Source organism: Colobus angolensis, unplaced genomic scaffold (assembly GCF_000951035.1).
Source record: "Colobus angolensis palliatus isolate OR3802 unplaced genomic scaffold, Cang.pa_1.0 Scaffold2, whole genome shotgun sequence".
NCBI classification, from domain to species: domain Eukaryota; kingdom Metazoa; phylum Chordata; class Mammalia; order Primates; family Cercopithecidae; genus Colobus; species Colobus angolensis.
Window position 1 is genome coordinate 212,680 of NW_012115154.1, and position 18,453 is coordinate 231,132.

Here is an 18,453-nt window from a genome sequence, read left to right on the forward strand (position 1 = left end):
AGACTTCCCAACAGTAGGCTGGCTCCAGCACCAGCCACAGCCCTCCAGTCCTGGGAGGGAGAGGAATGGAAGGGAGGGGGGCCAGGAGGAGGCACTGGGGTCCAACTTCAGCCTCTGCTCCCACAGTCATGGCCACTTAGGCCACTTCAGGCATGAGGGCCTGCTGCATTGTAGGCCCAGCAAGAGGTTTCATGCAGGTCCTCTCCCTTAATTTTCATAGCATGGCTATGAAATTAGAGCTGAAGAAACTAAACCCAGACTGGATCTGTTTATAGACAGGTCCTTAGTTGTAACTAAGTTGTAACTCTTCTTTTCTGCTCTGAAAAGCAGTGCTTTTCTTGTCTTTCCACTCTCACCATCTTGGAAGAAACCATATAGAAAAGAATAGGAATGACTCCTGAAAAGTAATCCCTGCCAGCCTAGCCAGAGGAGGGCATTCTTCCAACAGAAGAAATATGGGAAGAGGCAGGGTCATGAGGGGGTGAGACGGAGACTTTAGAAAAGCTGATCTTATCCTTCCCCTGTGATGTCTTGGGTTACATGAGCCTCCCAGGAGTGATGCTGATGACTTTTCTTAAGAAAGGTAACGTCTGGGCCAATCGATGAGGCTGGGTCTGCTGGGCAGGATCTCATTACCTGCCGAGACTGAGACAGGCTTCTTTGATTGGGCATGAAGCCATGGGAGGGGAAGATGGAGGAGGGGGTTGGGGACCTGCCAAGCCTGGTCACTGGAGAAAATGTTTCTGGCCCAGGACAAGAGATAGCTGTGATAGGGTGAAGGCTTTCCTTTACCTTCACCCAAGTCAGAATGGGTCAGCTCAGGAACAAGGAATAAAGGCTCAAAACTCAGGGCCACCTCAATACTCAGCATTATTGAAGCTGTCATTGCCATCAGAGATGGGCAAGCCTGTGGGCCGGGGTCAAGGGCTGCAAAAGAGAGCGACTGAGTGACTCTGTGTACTACCAGGTTGGCAGGTGAGTGCTTCATGACAATTGAGAGTAACAGGAGAGAGGATTTAAATTACATGAACCTTTCTTAAGCATATTTTGGGCAACCCACCTGTGACCTTGCTGCTACAAACAGCCCATTCAGCCACATGAGCCACCTGTTTACAGAGGCCCTGCCCTTGCACAGCTCAGTCACATGTGCTCACTCTCAACCCCTCTCTCTGTCTTTTCCCTCTTCCTCTCTTGCTGGCTGTCTGTCTCTGTCTCTCATACACCCATCTGCTGCCCTTCTCTTCCTGATGCTACCACCACCTCACTCCAACCATGGGGAAAGTTGGCAAAAATGACTGAGAAAATGAATTTCTCTTGACACCTCGAGGAACCCTTTTCCTGCTGTTCTGGTCTTCCTGAGTGAAGATTAGGCTTGCTGAGGCCACTTAGCAAGTGACTGAGTCACTTGGCATGGGGTCTTGCCCATGGTGGGGGCTGAACAAATGCACTGATTCCAGCAAACTCCCACCCTGGATCCAAGGCCTGGTTCCACAAAAGCTTTAGGGCAGAGATGACCTAACAGAGTTGCCTTCATATCACTGAGCCTGGCACACTGCTGGGCATGGAGGGAGAAGGGCAGGTCTGAGAGATCTACGGACAAATTTGTGAGTGTGGACACAGCACTCCCTGGAAGCAATTAAACCTCCCACTCTTTCTACTTGACTCCCTAGAAAATTGATGCCTTTCAGAGCAAGCATCCATAGGCTCTCTCTGGCTACCCTCAGTCTCCTGCACTGAACTGCCAGCCACCAGCCTTCTCCTTTCTCTCCTGCTGAGTCCACTTCCTCATGTGTCTCTCCAAGCCATGGATGTCCAGTTTACTCTCACAAAAAGTGAAAGGGAGGGCAGATAAGGAGGAGCAATATATGGCTTTGACCTGAACCTGAGGAACTAGGGAAGAAAGGCCCGCTGGGAAGAAGAAGGAGAGAGCTCTCTGGATAAAGAAAGTGTTCTATATCTTGATAGACATGTGGATTACAGGGGTGTTGTTTGCCTTTGTCAAAGCTTTCAAGCTGTACACTTAAGATCTGTGCATCTGATTCCATCTAAATCAAAAATTGTACCTTTACTAAAAACATCTTAGAAATCCAGGGACCTACTCTACTTATCCATGACCGGATTTTAGAACCTGGATTTCAGGACCTCAGAAATCCATACCTGAGGGATTTCAGACTTTCCCATAAGGAACTCAAGGACTCATGCCTGAGACTGCCACTCAGAGATGGGGAGGGTGCCTGCTCTCGTAGCAAGGACGTATTCGAGTTTAAGAGGGTCTTTTTAACTTTTAGAGGCACTCTTCGCAAGGGAGCGGGGGAAGACAAGATTCTTCTCCCACCTTCTTACAGTATAAAAGGATGTGGCCCTATGTGAGCCAGGCGGCTCTTCTTGGTCATAACTCCGACAGGGAGGGAGGATGGATTTACTGAGTGTCTCAGCGGGCAGGCAGCCTTGGCCTGTGGAGGCTCTTGAGCTTTGTCCTCCTGGAAGAGTTGGGCTTTACCAGATACGTTGGTACAACTCTTATACCTGTGTCTGCCTTCATCAAGTCATGGACATAACCAGGAGGCTCAAGGTTACAAATGACAGCACCTTGCCCTGGTAGAGCATCTTGGAATTCTGTAACATCCTATATCACTCACCTCCTTTTATCCTCGTGCCACCACTGAGAAGGTACTATTCTCCCTCTTTGAAACAAGGATGCCAAGTTTCTGACATACAGAGTTATCGTGGAATCTTCTTGCAAATTCAACTAACTGCTAATGTTTATTTGTGACAAAAATCAGTACCTGTGGACGTGCACAGGGCACTGAAAAATTTGAGTGATCTGGCACACATGCTGCCAGCTGAGGTGGGACGAGGCAGCCTCAGCTTCTTGTTTTAGCTCTCACTCTATAAACAAGTGTCCTCTTCAAGCTCTACTTAGTGCCACATTTTTCTAATTTTGCAGGTGATTTTGCTGTTTAAAATAGTACCCGAATGTAGTGCTGAAGGGCTGTCTAGTGATCTTGAGTGCAAGAAGGCCATGGTGTACCTTATGGAGAAAATAGCTGTGTTGGATAAGCCTTGTTCAGGTATGTGTTACAGTGCTGTTGGCAGTGAGGTCAACCTTAATGAATCAATGATATATATTAAATAAGATGTCTTTAAACAAAAACACACACAAAACAAGGTTATAGATGGATTTGTTGATGAAAATGTGACCAGAGGCTCCCAGGAACCTAACCCTGTATTTCTCCTAGGAGCAATGGCTTGGTATTCACTGTGTGTTCCGGCGACTTTATGGAACATATCTACCATGTGCAATGAGAACTGACTGCACTTGCTTAAAGCCCTGCAACAAGTTTCCAAGGCATGTGAACTTGAGTCCACTGATTTCCACTCCAGTAATCCTCCCAGTGTCCCCCAGTTCTTCAACTCACTGGCTCCACTGTGGCTTCTTGAGCAAGGAGGTGCCAGCAGCAGCAGCAGACAATGATGACCACAAAGAGAGCAACACTTGCACAGCCCCTACCTTCTGAGAGCCTGTGCTTAACAAGGGCTGGTGCTACATGGAAACATGAATAAGACATGCAAGTGTTGGAATAAAACATGGCACCAGACTAAAGGGGTGAGGAGGATCTAGCAGGAATACCCACCATTTAGACAAAGGCTGGGAACGCCCCAGGAAGAGAAGCATGCAGTTAAAGTAGAGACATCTGGAAAATCACCAGGGATCAGCAGAGTCACAAGAGGCGGCCATCACGAGCTCGCAGTCCTTCCCCAGCCTTGTCAACATTCCTGCCCCACCCTACACTACATTTCCCAGTGCTCCACAGCCCACTAGGCATTGGTCCTCATACCATCTCATTTGATTCACCAGTAACTCAGTGAGGCAGGGGAGATAGGCATCACCATGTCCAATTCACAGAGGAGGAGCTGGGATGAGGAGTCTGGACTTGGGGGCAGGTGCCCAAAATTCATGTCCGTGGCTGTTTTTATGCCGTGCTGAGAATGGAGCAGCTGGCTTCCCCATGCAGGCTGAGGGCCCCTTTCACAAACCACCCAGACCTCACTTTGGCCTCCATTCATCGCTGTTTTCTTCTACTTGACAGGAGGCAGGTATGATGTTACAGAAGGTGAAACTGAGGCCATACAGGAAGTACTGTCTTCTACCTCCTCCTCTCATGTCTGCTTACCTTGCAGCCCTGGGGGTGGGAGGTAGGGGTTCTCACAGCCCCTCTGGTGCCTTCTCTAAGCTTTGGAGCCCCTCTGTTCACAGGGCTCCGTGCTCTGTGGGGCTGGGACAGCATTGTGGGCAGAGACCAAAGCTGACATGGAAACTGCTACTGGGCATGGAGTGTCAGGGAGGGACCAGATTTTCTGATTGCCTTTGAAGTATACCAGGTAAGAAAGCCCCATGCCAGGACTGCAGAGCTGTCCTCAACCAAGCAGAAAACAGGGCAGTCAAGGCTCCCAAGTAAGGCAATGAGTTTAGAGCATAGTCTCTTCCTGAGAGGCCTCACTGGGTGACACAAAGAAAACTGTCCCCTGTCTGCCTTGCAAGGTATCATTCAGGAAATTCTTTGGGTCTGATCTGAGCCAATCTGCATTCTGAATGCAACCTCTGCCATCCTCTTCTATGCTGGCCACTCCTAGGATCCCCTGCTCTGTTACCATGCAACCTTTCTATACACTTGAGTGCATAGTTTCTGATCTGTCTGTGAGTTATGTATATTTCAGACAAGATCGGGCACACTCAGGGTGGCATGGCTGTAGACTGAGTTATGTATACTTCAGTGTAGCTCAGTGGTTCTTGACTTTTTTCTACTATAACTTACCTGAGGGATGTCAGACCTTCCCCTAAGGAACTCAAGGACTCATTATGCCTGAGACGGCCACCCAGAGATGTATTCGAGTTTAAGAGGGTGTTTCTAACTTTTAGAGGCACTCTTTGCAAAGGGGAGGGGAGAAGACAAGATCCTACCCCTATCTTCTTATACTTGAAAATTATTGGTAAATGTTATTGGTCACATGTAGTTCAGGTTCTTAGTAGGAAGAATAAAGTTTTTCTTCTTAATTTATAATGTTTGGATCCAGCTTACAAAGTGGCACATTTCAGGTGTTGGCCAGAAACAACAATAGCTGGACTGGAACCAAATTTTGTCAGAGTGAGGTCCAACCATTGTTGGCATCTCCAGGTATTAATGGCAAGGGTCTTCAGATCCCCAAAGAAAAGCCTTCAGCTTTCTGGTTGTTCGAGCCCTATTCCTGCCCCTTGGTTTATTTACCGTTTACCTCCACTATAATGCCATTGCCTTCTTCCCTCTTCTGCAGAATAAAATGGAGCCACACAAAAGGAGGCATGTTGGCAAGTGGCCAGCACTCAGGCCAGGCTTTACTGACCCAGTGACTCTAGCCCAAGTGCACTCACAGCCAGCTGATGGGTGTTTGACAGCAGTGGGAGGGTCCTCAGGTGCTACACACTTTAACTGTGGATCCAAATCAGAAAATCCTATAGAGATGTTGAAGGAGATGTTAAGGAGATGTGGAATCACTAAAGGGACAGCATATATCTTGTTCATGATTTCGTGGCCAGTATGAAGCTGGAGAAAAAAATATCCAATGCCTTCTTCCTGGTTTTCAGTCCTGGAAAGTCAGTCTCCAGCCCAGCAAGCCACAGTCAGGAAAGTCCAGGAATCCTGCTTCTTCCCGCCCTCCAGTGTGTGATTACCCAGCGTGACAACTATATCCTGACCCATCATCATTCCCATGCCACCATTGCCATATATTTCTTAAGGGAATTTGGCAAATTTAAAGAGAAGTCAGAAAGAACAAAGGAAGGGAGATAAAATTTGGAAAGGATGCTAGGAAGGAAGAGCAAGGAAGATGAGGAGAAATGACAGATCAAAGGGAAAGGCAGTGATGACAGAGAAGTGGAGGAAGGGAATTACCAGGAGGAAGTGGGAGGCAGGAGGCAGCCTCCCCACGGTACTCACATGTTGTGTAGCACACACCAGCCACAGTGGGGGTCGCCCGAGCCAAGGCACTCGCCGCAGCTCCGATACTGACCACAGGACTCCACAGGGACTCTGGTGAGCTAGGATAGCAGGGCAGGGAGAAAGTGGTCAAGATCTTGCAGAACACCCAGTAGTGTACCAGAAGAGATGCTGCTCTAAATATCAAGTGGATCACCTGAAATGTTGCAGGAGCATGAAGGTGCTTGGAGCCCAGTGTGGGAAAGGACCTTGAGTGATTATGTTTGAGTAGGTGGCCACATATGCATCCAGGGAGACAAGCAGCCATATTATTTTCTTAGCAGTCTCCATGAATATAGACTCCATACAGTCCATACTAAGTTGTTAGAAAAGATATTTACAGCGTTCGTTTCAAGTTTTCTACCTCTGAAACCCCCAAATATCTCTACAAATGGCCAATTCATCATGTATTTGTTTCCTATCAATTTAATAAGTGCAAATGGTCATTCTCACTCCTCATCATTTCTCTTTTTCTATAGTGTTTCCCCTTCTTTCCAGTCCTCCTTCATGTTTCATCATTTTTGCTGTTCCAGAGAGCATTTAGCCTGAGACCAAGACCCTTCTCTTTCTCTTCCTCCTTGCCATTTACCAAGATATCATAAGCTCACTCTGTAGCTGTTACTTACCCGCTCTTTCTTTCTCATAATGTTGGCCAACTGGCTCTAAAAGCTTTCACTATGGTGCTTTCAAAGAGCATCTGCTGCTATTTCTCCTCCTACCCACACTCTTTTCATGACTAGAGGCTTCCTCTCCAACCCAAAACTTTATATTAGCTTTCACCAGCCGCCTGCTAATGTAAAATGTTCCACATGACATTTTTGCTTAGCCCAAATGCTTCCATTTCCTGCATGCTCTTAAATATCTTTTGAATTTCTTTGTTCTCCAATGTAGCTTTGCCTTAATGTCTCTTTACATGACTTGCCAGCACCTGCTACATAGTAGGTACTCAATAATGACACACTGGATCAAACAGAGTTTTTATTTTCTTTTTATAGCCTTGGTCTTTATTCTCTGTTTTGCCAGTTTCTTCTTTACAAAAAGTTTTTTTTTTTTTTTTAATTTTACATCATCCTTTTCCATTTGGGATACCTTTTCATCTCAATGGAGAATCCTACCTGATGTTTCAGCTTGAGCTAAGAGAATTTGATGTGGCCGTCCTTTTTAATTTCTCGCCACCAGACAACAGGCACAGAAAACTATAAACTGCGCTGACCTGGCTGAACCCTCTCTGTTACATGAGCAAATGCAGAGGCAGTGTTTCCCCTGCTGTTTTATGGGGCATGTGCCTCTGTAAAATGATGTCCGCTTGGCAGGGGCTACTTGTAACTCACACACAGGCAAACTGGCACCAGAGCTGCTCAATTAGTCTCCAACTCTCTTTTGGAATTAATTAATAATTAATTCCAAATCCCACATGATCTCTTTTCCCTTAACTTTCTTATTCCCTTTATGCATCTTTTTGTTCTCCAAAGTACACACTGAGAGTTCTTAATGACCACACTGAGTTTTCACTTCTTTCAAGCAACCTTTTAGCCTCCCTCTCACATTCTGACGGCAGTGACCTTGACCTTGGTGGCCCTTCCTCCACCTTCTCAGATGTCTTTTTTGCACATTTGGAATTTTATCTTTTCTTTTATTATTGCTCATGTAATCTGCATGGGCTGTGCCTGGAGTCTGCCTACATACGACCTTCCTATCCTACTAATTAACCTTAACAATTAGTTTCTTATGAATTACCCACACTGGCTGCACACCAGCCAAGAATTTGCCCTCTTCCTGTTGTGTCTTTAATTTCTCTTCTTACTCCTTAAGTGAGCATAGACATGCTAGTTATGTAAGCATATAAATAGTGACGCCTAACCCAAAGTACCTGGACTCCTAGGAATTCATGAGTGGTAATGAGGTCCACAAGCTATTTTCAGTATTTCCCAAAGCCTAATGGAAATTGAATTGTTGCTGTTTTATGTTTTTTATTCATATTCAGTGATGTATGTCTCATATTAAAAATAGGAAATATGTTATTACTTAATAAATGCAGTTTGTTTAGTAGACAGAATCTTTCAAAACATAATGCACAGAGGGAAAAAATAATAAAATGGGCCATAAATGGTGAAGGTTGGGAACCATAAGTACACAATAATGTTTTCATATGTTCCAGCTGCTTGTCTAGCACTCCATATTTTGCATGGGCTTAAACAGAAAATCATGCCTTGCTCAATCAAAAACATTTTCTTGCTTTAAACTTAATTACCATCCTCCCCAGTTTCTCCTATTGACAAGTTGTATAATCCACCTTGGATGGAATGTGGCCGCAGGTTCCGGAATGTTCCACATCAATCAAGAGCCAGCTGCTTGGTGAACGTGAAATTCTCAAAAACCTTTGCATTCAGATTCTTAAAATATTTTGAAACTGGTGTTTAATAATGTCCATACCCTGGAATTGTCAAGTCCCTCCTCTCGATTTTAAACATAAGTCATTTTTTTGTTGGGTTTGAAAGAATGCAAGAACCCTCAGAGCTAGGTTCAAATTCTGGCTTAACTGGAGATAAAAGTCCCCCCTCCCCAACCCCTACCCCAATTCAGTTTCCCAAAGCACAGACAACGCAATGGTTTTGTAAATGGTCTGGCACTTTATAAGTGATGGCTATGATGGATCGCTGCTATCCTTTTGATCAATATCCCAATCCTCCTTGTACTGTCACTTACCTCTCCCCTACATCCCAGAAAACTACTCTTCTGAGGCCTCAGGAACTCTGTCGGGAGTTCAACAGACCTGGGAGAACTTTTCTTTTTTAATACCTTGATAGCGTCGTTTCCTCCTTGAACTATGATATTTGCCCCTAAACCATTCATTGTTCCACACTTCAGATGAAACCCGGAGTTATCTCATTTTCAGGACTTGTTCACTATCTTTACTAGCTTCTGAAACAACTATCTGCTTTTCTTAGCTTTTCATGTAGGTGGGTCCATGTGAGACAGGGACACAAGTCCTGCACGGGTATCATGAGCCCTGACACAAGTCCTGCACGGGTATTATGAGCCTTGGGTTACAGCCACAGTTCTGCCCCCCAGTTTCTTGGGTAAACTTGGACAAATCTCTCTCTGGGCTTCTTTTTGATGATCTGAGAAATGAGGAACTGGGCAGGTTAGTTCCGAATTCCCTTTCAGTCCTAACATCCTAAGCTCCTTGTTAATGCTCCGACAAAGTCTCTTAGGTCAACCTCATCTCACTTGTGTGGTTTTCCTGGACATGTATAGCAATGGCACTGGGTCCACCTTCAAGAAAACATTCTCTCGGTGACAATCATCCAGGCATCTAGAGCTTTCTCATCTTGAAGGTAAACAACCCAACTGCCTTTAGTCTGTCCTTACAGAATAGTTATATTTATGATGTAATCATTTTTTATGACTCTCTCCTGAACTTGATCTAGGTTTTCTCCACTCTTTTTAAAGTGTGGACATTCAAATTGGGGAGTCAACAGGATTCTGACAGTCCAAGTAGAAAGGTTACCATCATTTGAAAGCTAGGTGCCACCTCCTTCACCTTGCCAGGACCTTCCCAAGGAAGGACAGAACCAGGGAAATCTCCCAGGTTCCACCATCAGGCAATAGTCTCTAGCATGGCCAAGGCCTCCCAGGCTGGCTGCACACCTCTCCATCTCTATCACTGTTTTGCCTCACTCTCTACCCCACGGTTAATTCTGCAAAGCATCAGAAGTTTTTCTAATACTTTCAATCACTTTTGAAAACTGGATTTAGTCCAACCATTTAGCTCAGTATAAATGTATTCCCTCATGTCCCCAGTTACCATCCACACCTTGCTAGTATGTTGCACAGGTGGCCAGATGGCCTCTGAGCCACCTTGCCTCTATGATTCTTTCTCCCCAAATACCTAGACTTGCCACTCATAGCCTTACACCATACAAAGCTGCCTCTCCCAACCCCCATCTCCAACTCCTCTCCTGACCCTGGAACACAAACCACTCCAGATGCAGAGCCACACGATTAATTAAAACCACCCCACGCTGATTAAAGTCTGAAGCTGCAGTGCCAGGCATGCTAATTAACTGAGTGAGGGAATTCAGACCACAGGAAGAGGTGAAAAAAAGAAAGTAATGGGGTGGGGGAGGGACTTCTGTTTGGAGAACAAATCAGATGGTGACATGACCTAAGCTACCATAATGATAGATTGTATCAGAGACCACAGAATACTGAGGTCTGTCCCTTGGTCACAAGATTCTAGCAAACGTGTTGATGGATGTGGCTGCAGCTTCACCTTTGCTGTTTCTAGAGATGGGAGCCCCATCACCACTGGGGACCTCTACGTGTGCATAAGCTGTGCTTAGGGAGAAGGATTGGGCGCAGAGTTAGGGTAGGGTCTGCATAACATTGTCTTGGGACACTGTCTGGCTTTGTACAAAAACCTATTAGGCAGTTTAGCAGTTCCTCAAAAGTTAAACAGAATTACTATATGATCCAGTAATTTTGCTTCTGGGTACATAGGCAAAACAAATGAAAGCAGGATCTCAAAGACACATTTGCACACTCAGGTTCATAGTGGAATTACTCACAATAGCCAAAAGATGGAAGCAACCCAAATGTCCATTAACAGATTAATGAAGCAACAATATGTGGTATATCCATACAATGGAATATTATTCAGGCTTAAAAAGGAAGGAAATTCTGACACATGCTACAACATGGATGAACCTCGAGGACATAATGCTAAGTGAAATAAGCCAGACATAAAAGGACAAATACTGCATGATTCTGCTTATGTGAGGTGCCTAGAGTAGTCAGATTCATAGTGACAGAAAGCTGGATGGTGGTTGCCAGGGACTGGGGAAGGGAGGAATAAGGAGTTACTCTTTAATGGGCAAAGACTTTCTGTTTGGGCAGATGCAAAAGTTCAGAAGATGGAGGGTGGTGACGCTTGCACCACAATGTGAGTGTACTTACAAATGCACACTTAGAAATAATTAACACTGTGAATTTTTGTTATGTGTATTTTACCACAATAAAAAAATTGAAATAATCCTTTTGAGTGGACTTCACAAATTACTTCATCTTCAGCATGGCAGCATAGATATGAAAACACCTGTTCTCTGCTTAGCTCCTTGGGTCAAAGGGGCACAGCTTTTGCTGGTAGACTAATACAATCATGTTTATGAAACATTCTGAGATCTTTCAGTCAAAAGATAGGCATTGCTACTCTTTTCAATGTAATCTCAAATAGACAAAGGGTTTTGGATAAATGTCTCCTATCATGTATCATTACATAACTGGCTCTGTCATTCTCAAGGTCTGGATAACTGTTTCCTGACTTGGAAAAATAATGCCATAGCCTTGTTCTTCCTGGAAATTTTCCTTACCTCCCACTCATTCCAAAAGGCCTAAATGAGGAGCTCCCAATTCAAATAACTCACACGAGGTCAAATGGCCCCTGATTTTAGAAAATTATCCTGCTGTTGCTCAACCTCTGCTTTGGTATTTTTCATTCACAGATATGGCCAGAAATCACCGTGTGCCCTTCCCCATTTCCACTTCCTTTCCCCCTAGATCACCTTTCTGGGAATCTGGGTGGTTTTATCCTTTTGCCACCAAGGTAAGCTTCCTTAAATAATATAATGTAGTTTGGTTTGGTTTTAAATAACTGTAAATAGAATGATCATTTGCTGTTGTATATGCAATCATCATCCTCATCATCCTCATCATCATCATCATCTTCCTAACCTGTTCAGTTCCAAAGGCCACAAATTTACAAAACAATGGCCTGGCATAGGAAGGCAATGAATGACTGAGAAGAGAGCAAAGGGTCCCACATCAGATTTTAAGTCATGGCCTTGGTCTTCGTAAGTTTCTCCATCTGATGAGCTGAGCCCATTGCTTGGGGACCTGGGAGCCTGGGGGTCCTCCATGGCAGCTGGAGGAATTCTTACAGCTTCTGAGTCCTGGCCCCCACTGCCCAACTCCCGCCTGGTTTCCCTGATATTTCAAAAGATGCTTTCCTCTGGCAATAGGGTCCCACTCCGCCTGTTGCTCACATTCTGAAGGGTGCCTGCTGTTCTGCTGATTACATTCAGAAATGTTCCATAGATATAGCATGCAGTCTCTGTGTGTATCTCTAATTTGTTTAAGCATTTGACATTCTGGTCAAAATGTGAGTTATTACTCCATTTCTACTCTTATAATTGGATGCTAATGCAACGATGGCTACACTGAGCCTGATGGTTGGAGTTAATTTAAATGTCCAAAAGGTTTCTTAAGTACCCAATTTCCTTCAAAACTGTCAAAAAAGAAAGAAAAAAAGAGGCAAAATGACCCATTAAGAAACTCCAAGAGGCTGCTGGGGGAACTGTCAAGCCGTGCAGATGCCGCACTTGGTGCTGTACATCATGCTGTCCTTCCTTGCCACTGTCCCCGAGCAGAGGAAGTAGAGTTGAGAAAAGTTAGTCCTTTTCTGGCAAATTCTTAGCTCAGTAATACACATGGGTCTTGGTGGCTTGGTCTTGGGGGGCTCCTCAAAGCCTCTCCACCGGCCTTTATTTCCTTTGGTCACCACTGGCTGCCTTTCAAGCTTTATTTCTGCTGGCCAGGGACCACACAAAGGTTTTGTGGAGTCTCCCTGTGATGGCTCCAAGGCCCTCACCACCAGGGCTGTAATTTGTGGCTGAGCAGTGGCTCAAGAAGCTGGGCTTATTTCAAGTCACTTCACATGCCTGGAACCCTGTCACTCCTGTTCTCTTTGCTCAAAGGTGGCAGGTGTTTCTGAACCTAGCTAACTGGTAAGAAAGGCAGATGCCAGGAGGCTGGTCCCAGGCTGTAGCAGATTGTATTATGAGTCCCAATTCCTCACCCCCTAAAAACACTTTTATGTCTCCACTCCATGGCCTCATGGTGAATAGAGAAGTGGCATGCATTTCCCCACTTCTTGGCTTTTGGGCATGGCCTCAGGACTTGATTGGCCAATGGAATGGTAGGAAACTTGAGACAAATTAATGCTTCAGATGTGCTTATGTGCTCATCTTTGCCTTCTGTGCTTCTGTCATTGCCATGAGAAGAGCTTCCCAAAATAGCTGTTTCCTCTTCAGCCTGGGCCCCAAAGGAACCCACATGGAGAGAGAACTGAGCCCAACCTATAGCCAGGAGACAACCCGGGCTGATGCAGCAGCTTGAAGCAGAACTGCCCAGCTGAGTTGAGCTTAGGGAGCTGACATGCAATTGCTTTGTAGAGCCATGAGTGTGAGGATTCATGTCTATTGTATGCAACTGAGTATTGGGTTGGTTCGTTACAAAGCTTTATTATGGCAATAGCTAGCTGATACACAGGTGCTGGGCAGAAAGTTACACCAGGATGTAGAAGTCCCATGAGAGGGAGAGAGGAGAGGTCAGTCAAATGGAGGAGGGGGAAGGCTGCAGTGTGGTCGCTTCTTACCACCCTGTGCTTCAAATAGATCATACAAACACTGAGGGCATATGTACCTGGTACGAGTTCAGAAATTAGTGAAAGCCGGGTCTGATATGATAAATGGCCCTTCTCAGTACCTCCCATGCTGGCCATGCTCTCTTAATTCTATGGTCATAGATCTATTGATCTCAGGAAAGTCTAGCCCCCGAGCAAAGGACTGAAGAAGACTCTGGAAAGACAATGTAGCCCTCCAGATGTGGTCAGCTGACCAGAAGTACAGATGTGCTTCAGACCCCCTATACTGGCCATCTGGCTGCCCCATTGTCAGAAAATGATTTTTTTCTACTTGGCAGCAGTAAAAGCTTCTTGGGAATGGTTTGCCTTGAGCTTTGCAATTCCTCCTGCTGGTGCTTGAGCCATGGGGCTAATCCAGCTGGGGCCTCATTTGAGGGCAGACAGAGGCACAGGGTCAAGGGCAGTGGCCTTGGCTACTACCACTATCCCTACCTGCCTCTAGGCAGGACCTCTGGGGTCAAGGCCGACGACATTTAGAATAGCAAAGGCAACCGCCACAGGGCATGAGGGTTGGGGAGCTGGGATTCCAAACTGTAATCTATTCTGTGTGTCTGGGTGACCTTGAACAAAAAGTTCCCATTTTTCATGCCTCACTTGATTCATTTTCAGATTAGAGGGATCCAGTCCTGCTCTGCCTCAAAGAATTGGTCACAAAATGCGACCAATACAAATGATTTGGGAAGCTTCTTGTAAACGAAAAGTAGCAGATGTTGCGGAGGGCTGCAATTTGTTGCTATTAATAAGAATAAATGCCTAATAGGAAGCCAGTTTGCTCTGGGAACTCGGACAGCCAAGGAGCGAGTGCCGACGCCGGAATCATCAACATATGTTGGTCCTCATTAGCAAACGGCAGTAGCTGGGAAGCTGGGCAAGGAGCTCTCAGTGTGCTTTCTGCAGAGCCTCGAGAAATCACCCCATCCTCAGGCTTCCCAGTGTGGGCTGCGCTGCAGTGGCACGTGATTGTTATTAGTCAGAGCCCTTGCCAAGTGGGAGAGCGATCCGCTTCCCTGCTGCACAGACGGAAAAGCCATAGCCCAGAGGGGCTGAGCAGCTTGCCCAAGGTCACGCAGCAGGGTGGTGGCAAAGGTGGAAATTGAAATGAAGCTGGGGGCTGGAGCCCACCCTCGGGCCTGCCAGACACCACTGGTTCCTGGAACATAGTACAGGGGATTGAGAAACCTCTGGTCCCTCTGCTGAACACAGGTTCTGTGTTGAAAACTTCACAGCATTGCAGGCTACTTACTATACTGTCAGGAAGGTTTGGCTGAGTTCAGGGGCTGAGGAGTCCCCCGCTATGGGCAGATTACCAAGTAGCAGCCCTAAAGAGAGAATGACAATTGGTCTCAGCACAGCCTCCTCCTCCAGGAGGTTTTCTTACTCCTTCAAATGTGGTTAGGGAGAAAAATAGAGTTTGAAATAGTTTTATCTCAGGGACAAGTGAGAAGCAGAGATCTGGGGGAAAAACAGACCTGGGTTTGGATCCTGGATCTGCCATGACTGTGTGACTTGGACAACTTATATAACTTCATCAAGCCTCTGTTTCCTCATCTAAGCACCCTGATGGGTTGTTTCAAAGATTAATTGGGATGACACATATGAATGTGTTAGTGTTATGCTAATGGCAACTCTGTTGTTTCAGCATCTTCCTCCGATAAAATGCCCCTGTGATGGGTGGTGCAAAGTCATCTCTCTTCACTCCACTACACCTAGTACTCAGCTCATGCGCAGTAAATGAGAAAAGTAAATGAATGTTTGCATGCACACATCAATAAATAAGTGAATGAATGAATGAAGTTCCTGTTACACTTGTGCATACTGCAAGAATCCCCTGGAGATCATTGATTTGACAATCTTGGCTCTACTCTAAAACCTATCATGTCTAGATTATTGCCACAGATTAAACTCTTAGTGTTAAAGGTTAAATCCCCTCCTTCTCTGAGCTCTCATGCTCACATTCGCATACAGGCTCAGGAGGCCCGACTTCCTGACTTCCAGGGCTGTGGGGTTGCAATGTGTGAGTTTCTCTAGCTAGGCAGATCCCATGCATTTCACAGAGGAGACTGCAGTCCCAGAGCAGCCCTGCCAACATGGAGGTGCAAAGGAATGGAGGATGACAGGAGTGTTCTGGCATTCACACAGTTAACAAGCCAAAGGGGACCTTGGAAACATTCTAGCTGCCAATCCTCTCATTTTTCAGTTGAAGCTCAGTTGCTGCAGGGATTTATCCAAGGCTACATGGTTACCACCACTCTTCATTTGATACCCAGTCCCTAGATACGGACTCCTGGCCAAGATGCTCATTCTTGACCCAGTCTTTAGGTCAGGGCTGAAGCAGGGGCAGAGCCTCACGGCCCCACATCCTGGAGGAAAATGCAAGCCTCCCTCCCCATCACCAAGCCCAGCAGGTGGAAAGGGGCTGTTGTCCTGGGGATCAAAGTGCTGCTCCTGTTCCAGCCCATCTTTTAGCGAATGACACAAAGACTATGGCCCCTTCTGAACTGGGACCGGGAACCTACTGTTGTGTGTTTCCCAAGCACAGCCTGCTCAATGGGAGCCTTTGTTCCTGCAGCCAAAAAGAAGGCGGGGAGGGGCTGGCAGGGTGACACCTAACTCCCGGCCCAGGCAGTGGAGCCAAGCTAGTCCCCAGGCATATGCTGAGGCTCCCTAGCTGGCTGGCACTGGCTCCTTGTGGGAAGTGGAAGGGCAGGCTGGGCAGGTACTCCTTTCTCCATCCAGCACCTGACCCTTCTCTCTGACTTCCTTCTAGTAAGGGCTCTGCTGACCAGCATCCCCAGCAATGCTCTAGCTATTCAAACCACAAAAAAACAGTGTGTGTAAATGATACATTTTGTGAATGAGTGCACAGCAGCCCAAGGGGGTGTGCCCAGATGTGCATGTCTCAGCACAGGAGTGGCATTTGTACACAACTATGGGCAGAAGTGTTCTGGACCACAGGAGCATGTTTGCAAATAAACACATCTTTCCCCGCAGGAAACCAAGGCTGGGTATGAGGCTTCTCTGGCTGGGAAACAGACATCTTTTTTCAAAAAGGGATTTGACTCTGGGAAAATCATGGTGCTCAAATGGTTGGAAACTGATATTCCTGAAGGAGAACCTTCTAGGTCCATCAACATGGGGCTCCACTCTCAGGAGACCAGGTGCTACTGGATTAAAAAGGAGGCAGAGATGACAGATGACCCAAGGAATCCTAAATCATCTTCCTTCCATCCTATCTCCTATCTCAAGGTACCCACCTACTCTCCTGAACTTACATGAGTTCCCATTTTGGGATCAGGGCCCAGCCTGCTGCTGGGGAAAGGTGAAGAAGGCCCTCTTGTGTCTGGGTCACCCTGGACACAGGTCATCTTTGCCCACACAGGCAAAATGTAGCTTCTTCATTAGGAGATATGGCTTTGAGGGCATCTTCCAGTAATTCTTCAAATATGAAAGGACAATTGTTAAAATGACAGCATTCTAAAAGGTGTTTTTTGTCTTGAGATGGAGTCTCACTCTGTCACCCAGGCTGGAGTTCAGTGGCCTGATTGTGGCTCATTGCAACCTCCGCTTCCTGAGTTCAAGTGATTCTCCTGCCTCAGCCTCCTGAGTAGCTGGGACTACAGGCACACGCCACCACGCCCTGCTAATTTTTTGTATTTTTAGTAGAGACAGGGTTTCACCAGGATGGTCTCGATCTCCTGACCTCGTGATCCACCTGTCTTGGCCTCCCAAAGTGCTGGGATTACAGGCGTGAGCCACCACGCCCGGGCTCTAAAAGGGTTTTATGCCTTAGACACTGTCGGTGAGGGTTTAGATTAGTGCAACCATTTTTAGGAGTAATTTGGCAGTTATTACTAAAACCTAAAATGACCCAGCAAGTCTTCCTCTTGGAATCTTTCCTGCAGAAATACTAGCACCTAGACACCTGTGGTTGGCTGTGGATATTCACTGTGGCTTTGTATGTAGTAATGACTGTTTGGAAACAACATATCCATCCACAGGGGGCTGGCTAAAGAAATCACGGCACATCTACACTCTAAGATAATAGTCTGTATGTATCAGATGGATGAATGTCTATGATTCATGTTCGAGTTAAAAAAACATTTTATAAAAAGGGTATATTAAGACTCAATGTTTGTGTTCAAAAGACAACTGTGCAGCTGTGTACACATATATATGCAAACCTTGTGCAAAGAATAACTTCTAGAGAGATACCTAGCAGATATCTAGCAGATACCTACTATCTGCTAACAGTGGTTAACTTTGGGGAGTCTGAATTTTTCATAGACAGGGTATTATAGACTTGGGAAATTAAAATAATATTTTAAAGATACTTTAACCTTTAGTCTTTTAAGCTAAATTAACTGTGCAGCTCAAAATTTATTTTAGGGTGACAGCTTGAATTTTTCTTTTCTTTCTTTTTTTTTTTTTTTTTTTGAGACAGAGTCTCACTGTGTCACCCAGGCTGGAGTGCAGAGGCGCGATCTCGGCTCACTGCAACTTCTGCCTCCTAAGTTCAAGCAATTATCCCACCTCAGCCTCCTGAGTAGCTGAGACTACAGACACACACCACCATGCCCAGCTAATATCTTTTTTGTCTTTCTTTTTTGTAGAGATAGGTGTTCGCCATATTGGCCAGGCTGGTCTTGAACTCCTGACCTCAAGGGATCTGACTGCCTTGGCCTCCCAAAGTGCTGGGATTACAGTCATGAACCACCACACCTGGCCCAACTTTTCTTTATACTCACAAGATTTCTAATATTCTGGAACTATCGAAAGGGCTCTTGGTTGCTTGGTCTCTCCCTCTTGGTTCACCTTCTGACCAGCAGCACCCTGGAAGTGAGCCCTGGGCCATGGGGGAGTTTTCTCCTTATAAAATTAACTATCACATATCGGGTGGGAAAGTCATTGTTTGGCAATGCACTTATTCAGTGATGTCACCTGTCCACCCAGAAGCTT

The 18,453-nt window shown here is 45.9% G+C and overlaps 1 protein-coding gene across 2 annotated transcripts in view; it reads right to left on the minus strand.

Annotated features, from left to right (window-relative positions):
* The window catches only part of PLXNA4 (plexin A4), a 516,386-nt gene that overhangs the window by 110,650 nt on the left and 387,283 nt on the right, over positions 1-18,453 (minus strand). For both annotated transcript variants that reach the window (XM_011941209.1, XM_011941210.1), the window contains one exon: positions 5,976-6,076. In XM_011941209.1, the coding sequence (XP_011796599.1) occupies positions 5,976-6,076 (101 nt within the window). The remainder of the gene's footprint in view (positions 1-5,975; positions 6,077-18,453) is intronic.